Below are 19,680 nucleotides of genomic sequence, written 5' to 3'. Positions count from 1 at the left end.
AGCACGCTCTATGGGTGGGTGCTGCTATGGTGACCAGTGAGCTGAGATAAGGCGGGGCTTTACCTAGAAAATACTTATAGATGACCTGGAGCCTGTGGGTTTGGCGACGAATATGAAGCGAGGGCCAGCCAACGAGAGCATACAGGTTGCAGTGGTGGATAGTATATTGGGTTTTGGTGACAAAACGGATAGCCTATGGCCTATGGTCACGGAACACTCAGGGCCTAGTCCTCATTATTAGTTAGCCTTGATGTGACATTGCTTTACATGTGTCTCTGAACGTGTTGGGTTCTTTCCTTGACTTGTGTCTCTGTACGATGTTCAGCATGTTGATCATGTTCACCATTCTGACCAACTGTGCTTTTATGACTCTGAGCAACCCCCCGGACTGGGCCAAGAATGTTGAGTAAGTAACTTATGTATATTCTAGATTTAATTCCTATAGGTTACTTATTATTGGCTGTTACACTATTCAATTGACACCAGTTTTTATAGCTTCCTTTGTAAGACACAAGATACAATTCTGTTTCCAGTGTGAGAATGCGTAATTGCGTTTCTCAGACATTTTTACTGTGAGAAACCATAAGAAATGAATTAGCATGACAATTCAAACATTGGCTACGCTCTAGTATCCACCACAGGAGGTTGGTGGCACCTTAATTGGGGAGAAATGGAGAGGAATAAGTGGAATTGTATCAAATACATCAAACACAAGGTTTGATGCAATTCCATTCGCACCGTTCCAGCCATTATTATGAGCCGTCCTCCCCTCAGCAGCCTCCACTGATATCCACACTAGCATAAGACTTACAATTGTTTTCTTGCCATCAAAATTGGAACAGAGCCCACACTGGCAAAGGAGAAATAGTGTTGTTTTGGTCTAGCCGGAAAACAGTTATAAGATTTTGATTGAATATGGCTGTTGTTGTTGACTTCCATAGCAACCATCATAATGCCTTTCTGTCTTGGTTTGATCAGGTACACATTCACAGGAATTTACACATTCGAGTCTCTCATTAAAATCTTGGCGAGGGGGTTCTGTGTGGGGAAGTTCACCTTCCTCAGGGATCCATGGAACTGGTTGGACTTCATGGTAATCTCCATGGCGTAAGTATTACCACAGATGTACAGTTGAAGTTGGAAGTTTACAAACACTTAGGTTGGAGTTATTAAAACTTGTTTTTCAACCACTCCACAAATATCTTGTTAACAAACTATAGTTTTGGCAAGTCGGTTAGGACATCTACTTTGTGCATGACACAAGTCATTTTTCCAACAAGATTATACAGATTATTTCACTTATAATTCACTGTATCACAATTCCAGTGGGTCAGAAGTTTACATACACTAAGTTGACTGTGCCTTTAAACAGCTTGGGAAATTCCAGAAAATGCTGTCATGAGTTTAGAAGCTTCTGATAGGCTAATTGACATCATTTCAGTCAATTGGATGTATTTCAAGGCCTACCTTCCAGCTCAGTGCCTCTTTGCTTGACATCATGGGAAAATCAAAAGAAATTAGCCAAGACCTCAGAAAAACAATTGTAGACCTCCACAAGTCTCATTCATCCTTGGGAGCAATTTCCAAACGCCTGAAGGTACCATGTTCATCTGTACAAACAGTATTACGCAAGTATAAACACCATGGGACCACACAGCCGTCATACCACTCAGGAAGGAGACGCGTTCTGTCTCCCAGAGATGAACGTACTTTGGTGCAAAAAGTGCAAATCAACCCCAGAACAACAGCAAAGGACCGTGTGAAGATGCTGGAGGAAACAAGTACAAAAGTATTTATATCCACAGTAAAACGAGTCCTATATCGACATAACCTGAAAGGCCCCTCAGCAAGGAAGAAGCCACTGCTCCAAAACCACCATAAAAAAATCCAGACTATGGTTTGCAACTGCACATGGGGACAAAGATCATACTTTTTGGAGAAATGTCCTCTGGTCTGATGAAACAAAAATAGAACTGTTTGGCCAGAATGACCATTGTTATGTTTGGAGGAAAAAGGGGAGGCTTGCAAACCGAAGAACACCATCCCAACCATGAAGCACGGGGGTGGCAGCATCATGTTGTGTGGGTGCTTTTCTGCAGGAGGGACTGGTGTGCTTCACAAAATAGATGGCATCATGAGGGAGGAAAATGATGTGCATATATTAAAGCAACATCTCAAGACATCAGTCAGGAAGTTAAAGCTTGGTTGCAAATGGGTCATCCAAATGGATAATGACCCCAAGCATACTTCCAAAGTTGTGGCAAAATGGCATCAGGACAATAAAATCAAGGTATTGGAGTGGCCATCACAAAGTCATGACCTCAGTCCTATAGAAAATTTGTGGGCCGAACTGAAAAAGTGTGTGCAAGCAAGGAGGCCTACAAACCTGACTCAGTTACACCAGCTCTGTCAGGAGGAATGGGCATGAATTCACCCAACTGTGGGAAGCTTGTGGAAGGCTACCCGAAACGTTTGACCCAAGTTAAACAATTTAAAGGCAATGCTACCAAATAATAATTGAGTGTATGTAAACGTTTGACCCTCTGGGAATGTGATGAAAGTAATAAAAGCTGAAATAAATAATTCTCTCTACTATTATTCTGACATTTCAAATTCTTAAAATAAGTGGTCATCCTATCTGACCTAAGACAGGGAATGTTTACAAGGATTAAATGTCAGGAATTGTGAAAAACTGAGTTTAAATGTATTTGGCTAAGGTGCATGTAAACTTACGACTTCAACTGTATGGATGACATATTTCCAGCTAGGGTCAATAGAGTAGGATATTATCTAGCATTGCTGACTATATCAACAACAAGCATGTTTGAGTATAGGATGATGTATGTATTCCTCCTTTTTTAAGTATAATTAATATAACACGCCACTACAAAACTACTACTCATGTCACTAATCCAAATATCAATATACACTGACTATACCAAACATTAGGAATACCTTCAGATGCTCCCCCCCACCCCCACCCCACGCTCAAAATGCTGGCCCATGACTAGTGTGAAAAACCCAGCAGCATTGCAGTTCTTGACACAAACCGGTGTGCCTGGTCCCTACTACCACACCCCATTCAAAATCTTTTGTCTTGCCCATTCACCTCCTGAATGGCACAAATACACAATTCATGCCTCAATTGTCTCGAGGCTTAAACATCTTTCATTAACCTGTCTCCTCCCCTTCATCTACACTGATTGGAGTGGATTTAAAAAGTGACATCAGTAAGGGATCATAGCTTTCACCTGGATTCACCTGTTCAGTCTATGTCATGGAAAGTGCAGGTGTCCTTAATGTTTCTACACTCTGTGGATATTCTGATTCTGCCATGTAACTGGAAGGACTGGTTTGAAAAGTGTGGACACGGAGGTCTGTCAGACCACAGAGGTCTGTCAGGCCACAGAGGTCTGTCAGGCCACAGAGGTCTGTCAGGACACGGAGGTCTGTCAGGCCACAGAGGTTAGAGTTATGAGGTCAGAGCAGTGCTCTACACTCAACACTCTAGACCAGTGATATTCAAACTTTTTCAGTGGAGACCACATTTTTTTTTGCCAGAATTTCTGGGGACCCCGTTCATTTTGTTCTCGCGACCCCACCCCAAATCTAATGATGCAGCCATAATTCTATTTTTCTATTCTATTTTTACATTAACAACTAGCCATCAATTAATTTCATTTGAATCTCTCTTCAAAATGAAAAGAAACCATTAACTACATTTACTAAATAAAATTGTATTTTTCAAGTAATCTTTCTCAAAAACGTATATACTGTATGTATGATATCTAACGTACTCCTGTTTATGGTGTAGTGCATTTGATCTAATTAATTCCACTGTGAAAGTGTGTTCTTGACGTGTATTCATATGCGCGTATGTGTGTACCTGCGTCTGTATGTGTGTGTGTGTGTGTGCATTTGCAAGTATGTCAGTGTACAACGCTGATTTTTAACTGTGCATTTAATCCTGCAGGTATGTAACAGAGTTTGTAAACCTAGGCAATGTTTCAGCTCTGCGCACTTTCAGAGTTTTGCGAGCTTTGAAAACTATCTCGGTAATCCCAGGTAAGAACCTATGCCTGCTCTCACACCCGTCAGCCAAGATGTCTTTTGTTTGTGACATTTGTCGACCCCCCAACCCCCAACCCCCAACCCCCTTGTGTTGTCATGGTGTGTGTCCTGTGTGTGTGACTTCCCCCTTCCTTCCCTCGCTCCTCCTCCCTCCCCGAAACCTCCCCCTGCTGCCTTCCCTTACAGATATGTGACAGAGTTTGTGGACCTGGGTAATGTCTCGGCCCTTAGAACCTTCAGGGTTCTCCGAGCCCTCAAAACTATATCAGTCATCCCAGGTGAGAGAGCCCAGGTCAGAGGTTAAAGGTTAAACACTTAAATGCTAGCAACAAGGCTATAAGCTAACAGCTAATGGCTAATTCACTCCATCTGAGACACAGTAACTGCTCATCTCACGTTTAGCTTAGCCTAGCGTTGTTGCCTCTGTCACGCTGCCTTTCCACAGGCCAGTAAAAGCAGGAATCCGGGCCCACTCCATCGAGATGGAAAAGATTCCACACTTTTAGACACATGATGTTACTTTCACTTTCTTCCTGTAATTCTCTTGCTTTGTTATCTTGCCCTTTGGGGAAATTAGGTAGAATATTTATGATTTGTTTGTCTTTTTATGCATGAGACATTGCAAAAGCCAATTTGTGTGGTGAGCATTTGTGTCTAGGGTTCCCCCTCTGTCCTTGTTCTATGTTGCATGTATGTCTTGTTCACTGTGTATGGTGGTTGTTGAATAGGGATGTACTAGAGTGATGCTAGGCAATGCCATGACACACACTCTCACAAAGTTGTCATCTCTCTGTTTCATGGATGAACCAATCACATCATTGGACCCATGATTAGTGGGGGTCTCTAACCTCAACCTACATCAGCCCGCTTTCAAATCAAAATGTATTTGTCACATGCGCCGAATACAACACATGTAGACCTTACAGTGAAATGCTTACTTACAAGCCCTTAACCAACAATGCAGTTTAAAGAAAAATACAAATAAAATAAGAAGTAAAAGTAAGAAATAATTATAAGCAGCAGTAAAATAACAATAGCGAGTCTATACACAGGGGGTACCGGTACAGAGTCAATGTGCAGGGGCAGCGGTTAGTCGAGGTAATGGAGGTAATATGGACATGTCGGTAGAGTTATTAAAGTGATAATAACGGAGATAATAATAACAGAGAGTAGCAGCAGCATAAAAGGGGGGGGGGGAACAATGCAAATAGTCCGGGTAGCCATTTGATTAGATGTTCAGCAGTCTTATGGCTTGGGGGTAGAAGCTGTTTAGAAGCCTCTTGGACCTAGACTTGGCACTCTGGTACCGCTTGCAGTGTGGTAGCAAAGAGAACAGTCTATGACTAGGATGGCTGGAGTCTTTGACAATTTTTGGGGCCTTCCTCTGACACCGCCTGGCATAGAGGTCCTGGATGGCAGGAAGCTTAGCCCCAGTGATGTACTGGGCCGTACGCACTACCCTCTGTAGTGCCTTGCTGTCGGAGGCCGAGCAGTTTCCATACCATGCAGTGATGCAACCCATCAGGATGCTCTCGATGGTGCAGCTGTAGAACATTTTGAGGATCTGAGGACCCATGCCAATTCTTTTCAGTGGGAATAGGTGGGAATAGGTTTTGTTGTGTCTTCTTCATGACTGTCTTGGTGTGCTTGGACCATGTTAGTTTGTTGGTGATGTGGACACCAAGGAACTTGAATCTTTCAACCTGCTCCAATACAGCCCATCGATGAGAATGGGGACGTGCTTGGGCCGCCTTTTCCTGTAGTCCACAATCATCTCCGTTGTCTTGCTCACGTTGAGGGAGAGGTTGTTGTACTGGCACCACACAGCCAGGTCTCTGACCTCCTCCCTATAGAGGTCAGAGACCCTATAGTCATTGTCGGTGATCAGGCTTACCACTGTTGTGTCATCTGCAAACTTAATGATGGTATTGTAGTCGTGCCTGGCCGTGCAGTCATGAGTGAACAGGTAGTACAGGAGGGGACTGAGAACGCACCCCTGAGGGGCCCCCGTGTTGAGGATCAGCGTGGCGGATGTGTTGTTACCTACCCTTACCACCTGGGGGCGGCTGTCAGGAAGTCCAGGATCCAGTTGCAGAGGGAGGTGTTTATTACCAGGGTCCGTAGCTTAGTGATGAGCTGTGAGGGCACTATGGTGTTGAACGCTAAGCGGTAGTCAATGAATAGCATTCTCACATAGGTGTTCCTTTTGTCCAGGTGGGAAAGGGCAGTGTGGAGTTCAATAGAGACTGCATCATCTGTGGATCTGTTGGGGTGGTATGTAAATTGGAGTGGGTCTAGGGTTTCTGGGATAATGGCGTTAATGTGAGCCATGACCAACCTTTCAAAGCACTTCATGGCTACAAACGGGAGTGCTATGGGTGGGTAGTCATTTTTTCAGGTTACCTTAGTGTTCTTGGGCACAGTGACTATGGTGGTCTGCTTGAAACATGTTGGTATTACAGACTCGGACAGGGAGAGGTTGAAAATGTCAGTGAAGACACTTGCCAGTTGGTCAGCGCATGCTCAGAGTACATGTCCTGGTAATCCGTCTGGCCCTACGGCCTTGTGAATGTTGACCTGTTTAAAGGTCTTACTCACATCGGCTGCGGAGAGCATGATCACAGAGTCGTCCGGAATAGCTGATGCTCTCATGAATGTTTCAGTGTTACTTTCCTCAAGTGAGTATAGAAGTAATTTAGCTCATCTGGTAGGCTTGTGTCACTGGGCAGCTCTCGGCTGTACTTCCCTTTGTAGTCTGTAATAGTTTGCAAGCCCTGACACATCTGACGTGCATCGGAGCCAGTGTAGTACGATTCGATCTTAGTCCTATATTGACGCTTTGCCTGTTTGATGGTTCGTCAGAGGGCATAGCTGGATTTCTTTTAAGCTTCCAGGATAGAGTCCCGCTTCTTGAAAGCAGCAGCTCTACCCTTTAGCTCAGTGCGGATGTTACCTGTAATCCATGGCTTCTGGTTGGGGTATGTACGTACAGTCATTATGGGGACGACATCATCAATGCACTTATTGATGAAGCCAATGACTGATGTGGTTTACTCCTCAATGCCATCGGGAAAATCCTGGAACATATTCCGGTCTGTGCTAGCAAAACAGTCTGTAGAAAATCTGTAGTTTACAGTGCCTTGCGAAAGTATTCGGCCCCCTTGAACTTTGCGACCTTTTGCCACATTTCAGGCTTCAAACATAAAGATATAAAACTGTATTTTTTTGTGAAGAATCAACAACAAGTGGGACACAATCATGAAATGGAACGACATTTATTGGATATTTCAAACTTTTTTAACAAATCAAAAACTGAAAAATTGGGCGTGCAAAATTATTCAGCCCCCTTAAGTTAATACTTTGTAGCGCCACATTTTGCTGCAATTACAGCTGTAAGTCGCTTGGGGTATGTCTCTATCAGTTTTTCACATCGAGAGACTGAAATTTTTTCCCATTCCTCCTTGCAAAACAGCTCGAGCTCAGTGAGGTTGGATGGAGAGCATTTGTGAACAGCAGTTTTCAGTTCTTTCCACAGATTCTCGATTGGATTTAGGTCTGGACTTTGACTTGGCCATTCTAACACCTGGATATGTTTATTTTTTAACCATTCCATTGTAGATTTTGCTTTATGTTTTGGATCATTGTCTTGTTGGAAGACAAATCTCCGTCCCAGTCTCAGGTCTTTTGCAGACTCCATCAGGTTTTCTTCCAGAATGGTCCCGTATTTGGCTCCATCCATCTTCCCATCAATTTTAACCATCTTCCCTGTCCCTGCTGAAGAAAAGCAGGCCCAAACCATGATGCTGCCACCACCATGTTTGACAGTGGGGATGGTGTGTTCAGGGTGATGTGCTGTGTTGCTTTTACGCCAAACATAACGTTTTGCATTGTTGCCAAAAAGTTCAATTTTGGTTTCATCTGACCAGAGCACCTTCTTCCACATGTTTGGTGTGTCTCCCAGGTGGCTTGTGGCAAACTTTAAACGACACTTTTTATGGATATCTTTAAGAAATGGCTTTCTTCTTGCCACTCTTCCATAAAGGCCAGATTTGTGCAATATACGACTGATTGTTGTCCTATGGACAGAGTCTCCCACCTCAGCTGTAGATCTCTGCAGTTCATCCAGAGTGATCATGGGCCTCTTGGCTGCATCTCTGATCAGTCTTCTCCTTGTATGAGCTGAAAGTTTAGAGGGACGGCCAGGTCTTGGTAGATTTGCAGTGGTCTGATACTCCTTCCATTTCAATATTATCGCTTGCACAGTGCTCCTTGGGATGTTTAAAGCTTGGGAAATCTTTTTGTATCCAAATCCGGCTCTAAACTTCTTCACAACAGTATTTTGGACCTGCCTGGTGTGTTCCTTGTTCTTCATGATGCTCTCTGCGCTTTTAACAGACCTCTGAGACTATCACAGTGCAGGTGCATTTATACGGAGACTTGATTACACACAGGTGGATTGTATTTATCATCATTAGTCATTTAGGTCAACATTGGATCATTCAGAGATCCTCACTGAACTTCTGGAGAGAGTTTGCTGCACTGAAAGTAAAGGGGCTGAATAATTTTGCACGCCCAATTTTTCAGTTTTTGATTTGTTAAAAAAGTTTGAAATATCCAATAAATGTCATTCCACTTCATGATTGTGTCCCACTTGTTGTTGATTCTTCACAAAAAAATACACTTTATGTTTGAAGCCTGAAATGTGGCAAAAGGTCGCAAAGTTCAAGGGGGCCGAATACTTTCGCAAGGCACTGTAGCATCTGCTTAGCATCACTAAAACCCCAGCACACTTAGTCCCTATCAAACTGAATGATCGCAATTTGTCTATTATGTCATTATTACATTGCTGTACAGATCACTACGTAATGATATGATACGATATCTGTAGTGATCTGAGTCTATTCAAAAAGAGAATTTGATTATCAACCAAAATTAGACTTTCTGTGTGGACAGTTTGCCAGGGGTTTATCTAAGTGTGTTAAGAACTGGGTGATCTTAACACCAACAACACCATCTCTGGAGAGATCCACGATCCTCCACCAGCTCCTGTATGAATGTCATACAGAAACTTGACATATGGATCTCCTATGCTGCTTGCTAGCTATCATTGTGGGCTGAAGCATTTCTACATACCTTAGCATTTCTATACTACATTTCTATACCATATTATGTATCTGTTCTATTAATCAGTTGGAGCTGGTAACCAGGACTGTGCGTCGTCCCTCCCTTACAGGACTAAAGACCATCGTGGGCGCTCTGATCCAGTCGGTCAAGAAGCTCTCCGACGTCATGATCCTCACCGTTTTCTGTCTCAGCGTCTTCGCCTTGATTGGCCTGCAGCTCTTTATGGGCAACCTGAGGCAGAAGTGTATCCGCAACCTCGCCAATGACACGACCCCCGACGACCGCCTGAACAGAACTCTGGGAACTCCAGACTTAAATGGAACCGATTTCAACGGAACCGATTTCAACATCACTAGCTCCGTAAACTGGACTGAGTACATCAACAATGAGAGTAAGTTAAGTGCTTGTTTGTCTGCAGGGGTGCCGGGGTAATGAGGGTCGTGTTCTATACCTCAGACAGTATCTGAGTCACACTACTCAGACAGTCTTCATATTCTGTGTAATAAAACCAGACAGCCCATGCCCTGCCCAATTTCTGTGAAGCAGCGTGATAAAGAGTGACAGCGATTGGCCGGAAGGCCGGGGCAAGTGCAAGTAGTGCCCGGTGGGAAATTGTGGCAAACGTGGCGGATAATCGCCCCCACAATAACCCCCTTCTCCCCATCCCCCTACACCCTGTCTGTGTGTGAGAAAACAGGCACAGAGAGAGAGAGAGAGAGAGAGAGAGAGAGAGAGAGAGAGAGAGAGAGAGCGAGAGGGCTCCTCACTGGCCGCCGGTGGGGCACGGCAGGCAGGCAGGCAGGTGGACACACAGACCAGACCAGCAAACATATGACACTGATGTCATGGGGAGAGAGGGGACAATGTGGAAAGGGAGGAGGAGATAAATGAAGAAGAGAGAAAGGGTAGAGTGAAAATGGATCTAATCTAAGGATAAAGAGGAAATGGATTTACAAAGATAGAGAGAGTGAGAGCGGGAGAGAGAAGATAGAGAAAACAGGGGAAAATGACAGTCAGTGTTGACGATGGAACTGATGCAATATCATGCAAATAAATCCATTTGAGTGAAAGATGGAGAGAGTAATGGAGGATGTGAGTCACAGAGGTCTGGGAGGGAGGTGTAGCAGTTAGCTGGGTGAGAGGTCCAGTAAGCCTCTCCATCTCTCTGCAGCCTGCAGCTTTTAGTATTCAAGGCCAGTAGGTCACGGGGTCAAACTCTCTTTTGGACGACTCTGTCCTCTTCCCCTGAGCTGTTGTACACTGTCAAACAGACAGTATATGTCTCCTTGACCTTCAGTCTCAGGGGATGCATTGGTTTATATCCTTGTATAATGCAATGTTTACTCCTTGCATCCTTTGTTTTTGTTAATTATTTATTTATTGACAACAATCTATCATTCACCCACAGTAGTGGCTATGGTGTTTATTGTGGTCCTCCTTGGTCCATAGTGTTCCAGGTATGGTCATGATGAGATATTGTTAGAGTTATTACCTCTGCACTATATATATACTGTATATATATATATATATATATACACACACACACACACATATACATAATTCACAGTTTTGACGTCTCACTATTATTCTACAATATAGAAAATAGTAAAAATAAAGAAAACCCCTTGAATGAGTAGGTGTTCTGAGTTTGAAGGTAGGCCTTGAAATAGATCTACAGGTACACATCCAATTGACTCAAATTATGTCAATTCGTTTATCAGAATCTTCTAAAGCATTGACAGCATTTTCTGGAATTTTCCAAGCTATTTGAAGGCACAGTCAACTTAGTGTATGTAAACTTCTGACCCACTGTTATTGTGATACAGTGAATTATAAATTAAATAATCTGTAAACAATTGTAAAAAATGATTGTGTCATACACAAAGTAGATGTCCTAACCGACATGCCAGAACTATAGTTTGTTAACAAGAAATGTGTGTAGTGGTTGAAAAACGAGTTTTAATGACTCCAACCTAAATGTATGTAAACTTCCGACTTCAATTGTGTATATATATATTTACATATACTGTATATACTGAACAAAAATATAAACGAAACATGTGACAATTCCAATGATTTTTCTGAGTTACACAACTGAGTTACACATGCTAACTAGAATAGAGCACTTGGCGCTAATACAAGAGAGTGGAGAGGACTATACTATTTCAGCAGAATTTAGTTGGGTAATTTGATGCAGTCAAGTCAGTCGTCTATATTTTGGTTCAGAACACAGTATATTAAGGACACCTTCCTAATATTGAGTTGCACCCCCCTTTATACGATATATATATATACAGTATATAATGACAATAACAATTATTTTAATGAAGTGCTTTTGTTTATTTCACTTAAAGCACTCAACCACTGGGCCACAGCGTATTGTTTTGCTTAATTCATAAATCTGAATTTTGTACAAGTTTGAAAACCCATTAAGATTATTTGCTAAATTTCTAATCTTTTAATCCAGTTTCAAACCTCCCTCCTCTCTTTCCTCCCTGCCTGCCTCCCTCCTCTCTTTCCTCCCTCCTCTCTTTCCTCCCTGCCCGCCTCCCTCCTCTCTTTCCTCCCTGCCTGCCCGCCTCCCTCCTCTCTTTCCTCCCTGCCCACCTCCCTCCTCTCTTTCCTCCCTGCCTGCCTCCCTCCTCTCTTTTCTCCTCCCTTTCCTCCCTGCCTGCCTCCCTCCTCTCTTTCCTCCCTGCCTGCCTCCCTCCTCTCTTTCCTCCCTGCCTGCTTCCCTCCTCTCTTTTCTCCCTGCCTGCCTCCCTCCTCTCTTTCCTCCCTCCTCTCTTTCCTCCCTGCCCGCCTCCCTCCTCTCTTTCCTCCCTGCCTGCCTGCCTCCCTCCTCTCTTTTCTCCCTGCCTGCCTCCCTCCTCTCTTTTCTCCCTGTCTGCCTCCCTCCTCTCTTTTCTCCCTGCCCGCCTCCCTCCCCTCTTTCCTCCCTGCCTGCCTCCCTCCTCTCTTTCTTCCCTGCCTGCCCGCCTCCTCCTCTCTTTCCTCCCTGCCCACCTCCCTCCTCTCTTTCCTCCCTGCCTGCCTCCCTCCTCTCTTTTCTCCCTCCTCTATTTCCTCCCTGCCTGCCTCCCTCCTCTCCTTCCTCCCTTCCTGCTTCCCTCCTCTCTTTTCTCCCTGCCTGCCTCCCTCCTCTCTTTCCTCCCTGCCTGCCTCCCTCCTCTCTTTCCTCCCTGCCTGACCGCCTCCCTCCTCTCTTTTCTCCCTCCTCTCTTTCCTCCTGCCCGCCTCCCTCCTCTCTTTTCTCCCTCCTCTCTTTCCTCCCTGCCTGCCTCCCTCCTCTCTTTCCTCCCTGCCTGCCTCCCTCCTCTCTTTCCTCCCTGCCTGCCTGCCTTCCTCCTCTCTTTTCTCCCTGCCCTCCCTGCCTCCCTCCTCTCTTTCCTCCCCTGCCTGCCTGCCTCCCTCCTCTCTTTCCTCCCTGACAGCCTCCCTCCTCTCTTTCCTCCCTCCTCTCTTTCCTCCCTGCCCACCTCCCTCCTCTCTTTCCTCCCTGCCTGCCCGCCTCCCTCCTCTCTTTCCTCCCTGCCTGCCTCCCTCCTCTCTTTCCTCCCTGCCTGCCTGCCTCCCTCCTCTCTTTTCTCCCTGCCTGCCTCCCTCCTCTCTTTTCTCCCTGCCTGCCTCCTCTCCCTCTCTTTCCTCCCTGCCTGCCTCCCTCCTCTCTTTCCTCCCTGCCTGCCCGCCTCCCTCCTCTCTTTCCTCCCTGCCTGCCCGCCTCCCTCCTCTCTTTCTCCCTCCTCTCTTTCCTCCCTGCCTGCCTCCCTCCTCTCTTTCCTCCCTGCCTGCCTGCCTCCCTCCTCTCTTTTCCCTCCCTGCCCCTCCTCCCTCCTCTCTTTCCTCCCTGCCTGCCTGCCTCCCTCCTCTCTTTCCTCCCTGACAGCCTCCCTCCTCTCTTTCCTCCCTCCTCTCTTTCCTCCCTGCCCACCTCCCTCCTCTCTTTCCTCCCTGCCTGCCCACCCTCCCTCCTCTTTCTCTTTCCTCCCTGCCTGCCTCCCTCCTCTCTTTTTCCTCCCTGCCTGCCTCCCTCCTCTCTTTCCTCCCTGCCTGCCTGCCTGCCCACCTCCCTCCTCTCTTTCCTCCCTGCCTGCCCGCCTCCCTCCTCTCTTTCCTCCCTGCCTGCCTCCCTCCTCTCTTTCCTCCCCTGCCTGCCTCCCTCCTCTCTTTCCTCCCTGCCTGCCCGCCTCCCTCCTCTCTTTTCTCCCTCCTCCTCTTTCCTCCTGCCCGCCTCCCTCCTCCTCTTTTCTCCCTCCTCTCTTTCCTCCCTGCCCGCCTCCCTCCTCTCTTTCCTCCCTGCCTGCCTCCCTCCTCTCTTTCCTCCCTGCCTGCCTGCCTCCCTCCTCTCTTTTTCTCCCTCCTCTCTTTCCTCCCTGCCCGCCTCCCTCCTCTCTTTCCTCCCTGCCTGCCTCCCTCCTCTCTTTCCTCCCTGCCTGCCTGCCTCCCTCCTCTCTTTTCTCCCTGCCCGCCTCCCTCCTCTCTTTCCTCCCTGCCTGCCTCCCTCCTCTCTTTCCTCCCCCTGCCAGCCTCCCTCCTCTCTTTCCTCCCTCCTCTCTTTCCTCCATGCCCGCCTCCCTCCTCTCTTTCCTCCCTCCCTGCCCGCCTCCCTCCTCTCTTTCCTCCCTGCCTGCCTCCCTCCTCTCTTTCCTCCCTGCCTGCCTGCCTCCCTCCTCTCTTTTCTCCCTGCCCGCCTCCCTCCTCTCTTTCCTCCCTGCCTGCCTCCCTCCTCTCTTTCCTCCCTGCCTGCCTGCCTCCCTCCTCTCTTTTCTCCCTGCCCGCCTCCCTCCTCTCTTTCCTCCCTGCCTGCCTCCCTCCTCTCTTTCCTCCCTGCCTGCCTCCCTCCTTTCCTCGAGCGCTCCTCAACATATTGACTGATTGTTCCTCTCTCTGTTCCTCCTTCTAGGTAATTACTATTACCTCCTCAACCGCAGGGACGCCCTCCTCTGTGGGAATGGCAGTGGAGCCGGGTGAGACTTGACAACATCCTTTATTTACATAGCCAATTACATTCACCAACCCAGCCTCAACACGCATACGGAATTACTGAGCACGATTACATGCGCACAATAAATATGATTATTGTGCACTGTCAGATGAATGCAATACTTTGATTAAAACCTTTACGTGCTTTGCAAGAAGAACAGTTTACCTAATAATCATGTTTAAATGGACACATCTGAAAATCAGCAGACAAGATAAACGTTTTTACAACACTGAACATGTTATTTTTTGCAAAGGCTATTTGATTGAGTTTGGACTAATGAAGTTTGTTTGTGAAAAATATTTCAAAGATGCATCCTTTCAGTTTTTCCGAACTCACTTCCCTCACTCATAAGAGGGAGGCTTATGCTTCCGGTCCTGGCACATGCACAGATCAAATACACAGCTGGAAAGGCGGATAAAGCTGTTTACATGTCTTAATAATTAGAAAGATTGCTCAGAAAACCAGGTGTTTTAATCAACTTTGACCTTACGCCGATTAAGATAATCAGATTAAGGTGTTTACATGACTAATGCCATACTCGGCCTTCTGCCATAATCAGTTTAATATCGAGTTATTAGTGTGCATGTAAGCATACTCACTTGTTTCCTTAACACTTAGGCATTGACGACATGCTAACTAGAATAGAGCACTTGGTGCTAATACAAGAGAGTGAAGAGGACTATACTATTACAGCAGAATTGACTAATTTGATGCAGTCAAGTCGGTCTAATAAAAACGAGTGCCACTTACAGTGGATAGTGTTAATGTAGTCAGGCTGATCTTAGTGAATCAAATCATATTCAGTGTACGTACAGTTAAGTCGATCGAATGAAAACCAATGCTGCTCAGTGGACGCTGCAAATATCCACTGTACCGCTCTGTACTGTACAAGTGGCTTGTGGCAGTGGTTTAGTGACCACCACATGGTTGCTGACTTGTGTGTTGTGTATGGGGATCTTCACCACAGGCTCTGCCCAGAGGGATTCACGTGCATTAAGGCGGGCAGGAACCCAGACTACGACTACACAAGCTTCGACTCGTTTGGCTGGGCCTTCCTGTCCCTGTTCAGACTCATGACCCAGGACTTCTGGGAAAACCTCTACCAACAGGTGGGCCAAAGCTATTGGTTAGAAACAAAATGGCCGCTCACTGTTTGCTGATCTGATATGCTTGACCCCTTTTAGTGCTTTTTCATTGAAAATAACAGTGAAACAACTCAGGAATACTGGTAAAGAAAAGAAAATGCATATAATGAAAACAATTATCGATCTCCCTTCCTCTATCCCTCTCTCCCTCCCCTCCCACTATCCCTCTTCCCCCTCCCTCTATCTCTCCCTCTTTCCCCTCCCAAACTAACTACCTCCCTATCCCTCCCTCCCTCCCTCCCTCCCTCCCTCCCTCCCTCCCTCCCTCCCTCCCTCCCTCCCTCCCTCCCTCCCTCCCTCCCTCCCTCCCTCCCTCCCTCCCTCCCTCCCTCCCTCCCTCCCTCCCTCCCTCCCTCCCTCCCTCCCTCCCTCCACCATCCCACTCTCTCTCTGTCTCCTTCTCTCTTCCTCCACCATCCCACTCTCTCTCTGTCTCCTCCTCTCTTCCTCCCCCTCTCTCCCTCCACCATCCCACTCTCTCTCTGCCTCCTTCTCTCTTCCTCCCCCTCTCTCTCCCCCCGCCGTCCCTCTCTCTCTCCCTCCCTCTTAGACCCTGCGAGCGGCGGGGAAGCCCTACATGATCTTCTTTGTGTTGGTGATCTTCCTGGGTTCCTTCTACCTGGTCAACCTGATCCTGGCTGTGGTGGCCATGGCCTACGACGAGCAGAACCAGGCCACCATAGAGGAGGCAGCCCAGAAGGAGGAGGAGTTCCAGGCCATGCTGGAGCAGCTCAAGAGACAGCAGGAGGAAGCATTGGTATTGGCTGATTTTCTGCTTGTGCATTTGCATTAGAGAGTTTGACTTTTTAAAAATCATTTGCATTTGAGTCATTACGCAGACCATCTTATCCAGAGCAATGACACAGTAGTGGGTGCATATAGTCCTCCCTGTCTTTCTCTGTCTTTCCCTACCCTGCCCTCTATTGCCCTTCCTCTCTCAAGTCCATAATCCTCTCTTACATAAGTATGTCTTGGTGCTTGCTTGGTGTCAAGCTTCTACAGACAAGGGTGCTCCATTACTATGGAAACAAGAGGTAGATAAAGAAGGAATAATTACTCTGTGCAGTATTGGTAGTACAGTATTAGCTTCCGTGGAGGGAGGGAGGTTCCATCTGCTACACATAATTTATTATTTACAATAACAGCTTGACCAGCAATGTCCAGCAATACAATAATAACAAAAACATGGATATCACAAAGTTGTTATATACTGAGTATAAGCATGGTTGCTTTTGAAAAATGAATTACTTTGTCTCCCATTCTTTTTGTTGTTGTAAATTAGTCCACAGTTATTCAGGTTTTGCAGGGCTTGTACTTAAAGAGCAATTGGGTTGTTCACTTGCTTCCGGAACAGATAACCTTTTAATCTTTGACAGTTTCGTTAGGAAAACAGTCAGTTTGTGGGACAAAACACAGACCTCCATTTTTAGAAGTTCTTTGAAGATGATTTGGGTATTTTTGTGTTGCCTGCTGCTCTGCTCTGTGCTCTGTCCACCAAAGACGGGTGGCGGTTTCCGTGACAACTGTGCTTGTGTGTGATTGGCTGTCAGGTTGCCGCGGCAGCAGCCACAGAGAGCCACGGAGAGTACAGCGGGAGAGGGGGGCCCTCCTCAGAAGCCTCCTCAGGGACCTCCAAACTCAGCTCCAAAAGCGCCAAGGAGAGAATGAACCGTCAGAAGAAGAGAAAAGAAAGGGGTGAGCACGAGAAGTTCCACAAGTCCGAGTCGGAGGACAGTATCAAGAGGCTAAGCTTCCGGTTTTCGATAGATGCCAACCGGCTGTCCTACGAGAAGAGATGCTCCTCACCCAACCAGGCGAGTACACAGTGAGGGGAAAGGGTCATTGTCTTAGTCACCATTGTCCTCATTACCATCATCTTCCTCATCACTCCACCGGGCGGAGTGTCCACTGAGTCACTCCAATCATGTTGATCTCCCTGCTTCCGTTTCATAACCTCCATAACCTCCAACCTCCTCTTTTTCAGTACTGATACCTTTCTCTCCTCTCCCCTTTCTTTTTTTCCTCCCTCTCCCTCTCCTCTTCCACCAGTCTCTCCTCAGTATCCGCGGCTCCCTCTTCTCCCAGAGGAGGAACAGCCAAGCTAGCCTGTTTAGCTTCCGAGGCCGCGCCCGCGATGTTGTCTCCGATAACGACTTCGCCGACGACGAGCAAAGCACGTTTGAGGACACCGACAGCCGCCGTGGCTCCTTGTTCGTGCCTTGCCGTGTCGAGTGCCGCTCCAGCACGGTCAGTCAGACTAGCCTGGCCCCTCAGCGCGTCCTGCTGCCCGCCAACGGCAAGATGCACTGCACCGTGGACTGTAACGGCGTCGTCTCGCTAGTGGGAGGGACCTCGGTGCCCACCTCGCCTGTAGGACTGCTCCTGCCTGAGGTGAGCTATAGTTTTTATCAGTCCAGGCTCCAAATATTATTCATTTTCTTTTGATTGAGCCAGATGACCGGGTTTGCACTTTTGGGATTATTCCGTTGGTTCCATTGCCCAGCTAAAGTATTTGACAGAAAATAAATACAATTTGAAGTGAACCCAACATTGTTGGTTTAGTCATGGTTAGGGTCAGGAGTCCCTTACAGGCCACCTAGTCCATACACTGAATAACTCTTCCAGATGTTTCTTTGTCTCCAGGGGACGACCACTGACTCTGAGATGAGGCTGAAGAAGAGGAGGTCTTGCCAGGCTTCCATGGCCTACCTAGATGAACCAGACAGAGCCAGAGCCAGAGCTATGAGTGTGGCCAGTATTCTCACCAACACCATGGAGGGTTGGTGTCACACCAAGTTATTCAATAATATGTTATTATACCAGACCGATGAACCAAACATCTTGAAGACTCATAGCCTACAACAACAATTATAATGTGTGTGCCATCAATGAAGTGTCCTCCTTAGCATGATAAAAACATGATAGCACTTTCCTGAAAGTTAACTATATGATATTTGATACTTCTTATACGTGCTTATAACAAGTCATAATGCCTTATAGCCAAAATGTGGACATGTATACATGCCAACAGGCGGCAGGTAGCCTAGCCTTTAACCACTAACCAAAAGGTTGTTTGTTCAAATCCCTGAGTCGACTGGGTGAGAAATCTGTCTGAGCCCCTGAGCAAGTCATTAAACCTAATTGCTCCTGTAAGTCCCTCTGGAGAAGAGCGTCTGCTAAATGACTAAATCGTTGTTTTTTTTAAAGGGGGGGGAATGACTCCAAAATGTGTCTGTTTTAACCCTTTCCAGAGCTTGAAGAGTCCAGGCAGAAGTGTCCACCATGCTGGTATAAGTTTGCCAACACCTATTTGATCTGGGACTGCTGTCCTATGTGGTTGAGTTTCAAGGGGATCGTCAACACGGTGGTGATGGACCCCTTCGTGGACCTGGCCATCACCGTCTGCATCGTCCTCAACACCCTGTTCATGGCCATGGAACATTATCCCATGACCACGGAGTTCAATCACGTCCTCTCTGTCGGGAACTTGGTAAGTGTTCGATATTATTGACGTAAACTTGCAAGGCTTTTTCGAAATATCAAGCTGTTAAAGAGAGACTGTCACTGGGATGGTTTTCTCCCCTAACAGCCATTTCTAATTGTATATTTTTTTCTTACAAATGATAGAGATCCATTCATGGATGTACAGGTCTGGTGGATAAGAGTTCAGAAATGTCCGCTGCTGCTTTTTTCATTTCTAAGGAATTTGTACGGAAAATCTCTTGCGCCTGATATAGCTTCTCCTCAAAGTCACACATGGCATTTTCCAAATCATCAATCTGTTATTTTTCACGGTTTCATTGTCTAAGTCTATTTTAAGAAGATTCAGCCATCAAGGTGGCCACATACTATTGAAACTGTATACAAAGATGTACATCTATCCACTATCCATAGGTCCAAATATGTGTGGCTAGCCAAGCTTAACCCACACACTACCCACACAACCACTAACACTCAGTCTATGGAAGTATTTCCAACCGTGCTCAAATCTAACTACTGTCTCTGTCTCTGTGTAGGTGTTTACAGGCATCTTCACGGCTGAGATGTGTTTCAAGCTAATCGCTCTGGACCCCTACTACTACTTTCAACAGGGATGGAACATATTTGACGGCATCATCGTCAGTCTGAGTCTGATGGAGCTCGGCCTGGCCAATGTAGAGGGCCTGTCTGTTCTCCGGTCTTTCCGATTGGTGAGATCCCACTTCTGACACCAGTTTCTCCCGAGTTGACCCTGTCAGAGCAGATTGTGTACCTTCTAGTTGCCACATTTCTACAGGAAACATAACCATACTACCCCCCGCCTTAGCTGAATGACAGATGCCCTTTCTTTTACGTACTCCTTGATACAGTGCTAAT

The 19,680-nt window shown here is 46.5% G+C and overlaps 1 protein-coding gene across 1 annotated transcript in view; it reads left to right on the top strand.

Moving 5' to 3' along the window:
• The first annotated feature begins 313 nt into the window (after nucleotides 1–313).
• The window catches only part of LOC112266450 (sodium channel protein type 2 subunit alpha), a 32,284-nt gene continuing 12,917 nt past the window's right edge, over nucleotides 314–19,680 (top strand). Inside the window, 12 exon segments of the mRNA XM_042296968.1 lie at nucleotides 314–406; nucleotides 979–1,107; nucleotides 4,258–4,349; nucleotides 9,305–9,586; nucleotides 14,099–14,162; nucleotides 15,147–15,288; nucleotides 15,875–16,081; nucleotides 16,875–17,138; nucleotides 17,374–17,715; nucleotides 17,968–18,103; nucleotides 18,576–18,814; nucleotides 19,341–19,514. Coding sequence (XP_042152902.1) covers nucleotides 318–406; nucleotides 979–1,107; nucleotides 4,258–4,349; nucleotides 9,305–9,586; nucleotides 14,099–14,162; nucleotides 15,147–15,288; nucleotides 15,875–16,081; nucleotides 16,875–17,138; nucleotides 17,374–17,715; nucleotides 17,968–18,103; nucleotides 18,576–18,814; nucleotides 19,341–19,514 — 2,160 coding nt within the window. The 5' untranslated portion in view covers nucleotides 314–317.

The sequence above is a fragment of the Oncorhynchus tshawytscha genome, linkage group LG14 (assembly GCF_018296145.1).
Source record: "Oncorhynchus tshawytscha isolate Ot180627B linkage group LG14, Otsh_v2.0, whole genome shotgun sequence".
NCBI classification, from domain to species: domain Eukaryota; kingdom Metazoa; phylum Chordata; class Actinopteri; order Salmoniformes; family Salmonidae; genus Oncorhynchus; species Oncorhynchus tshawytscha.
The sequence above is the reverse complement of the archived record's forward strand: the minus strand, read 5'-3'. Positions and strand labels throughout refer to the sequence as shown.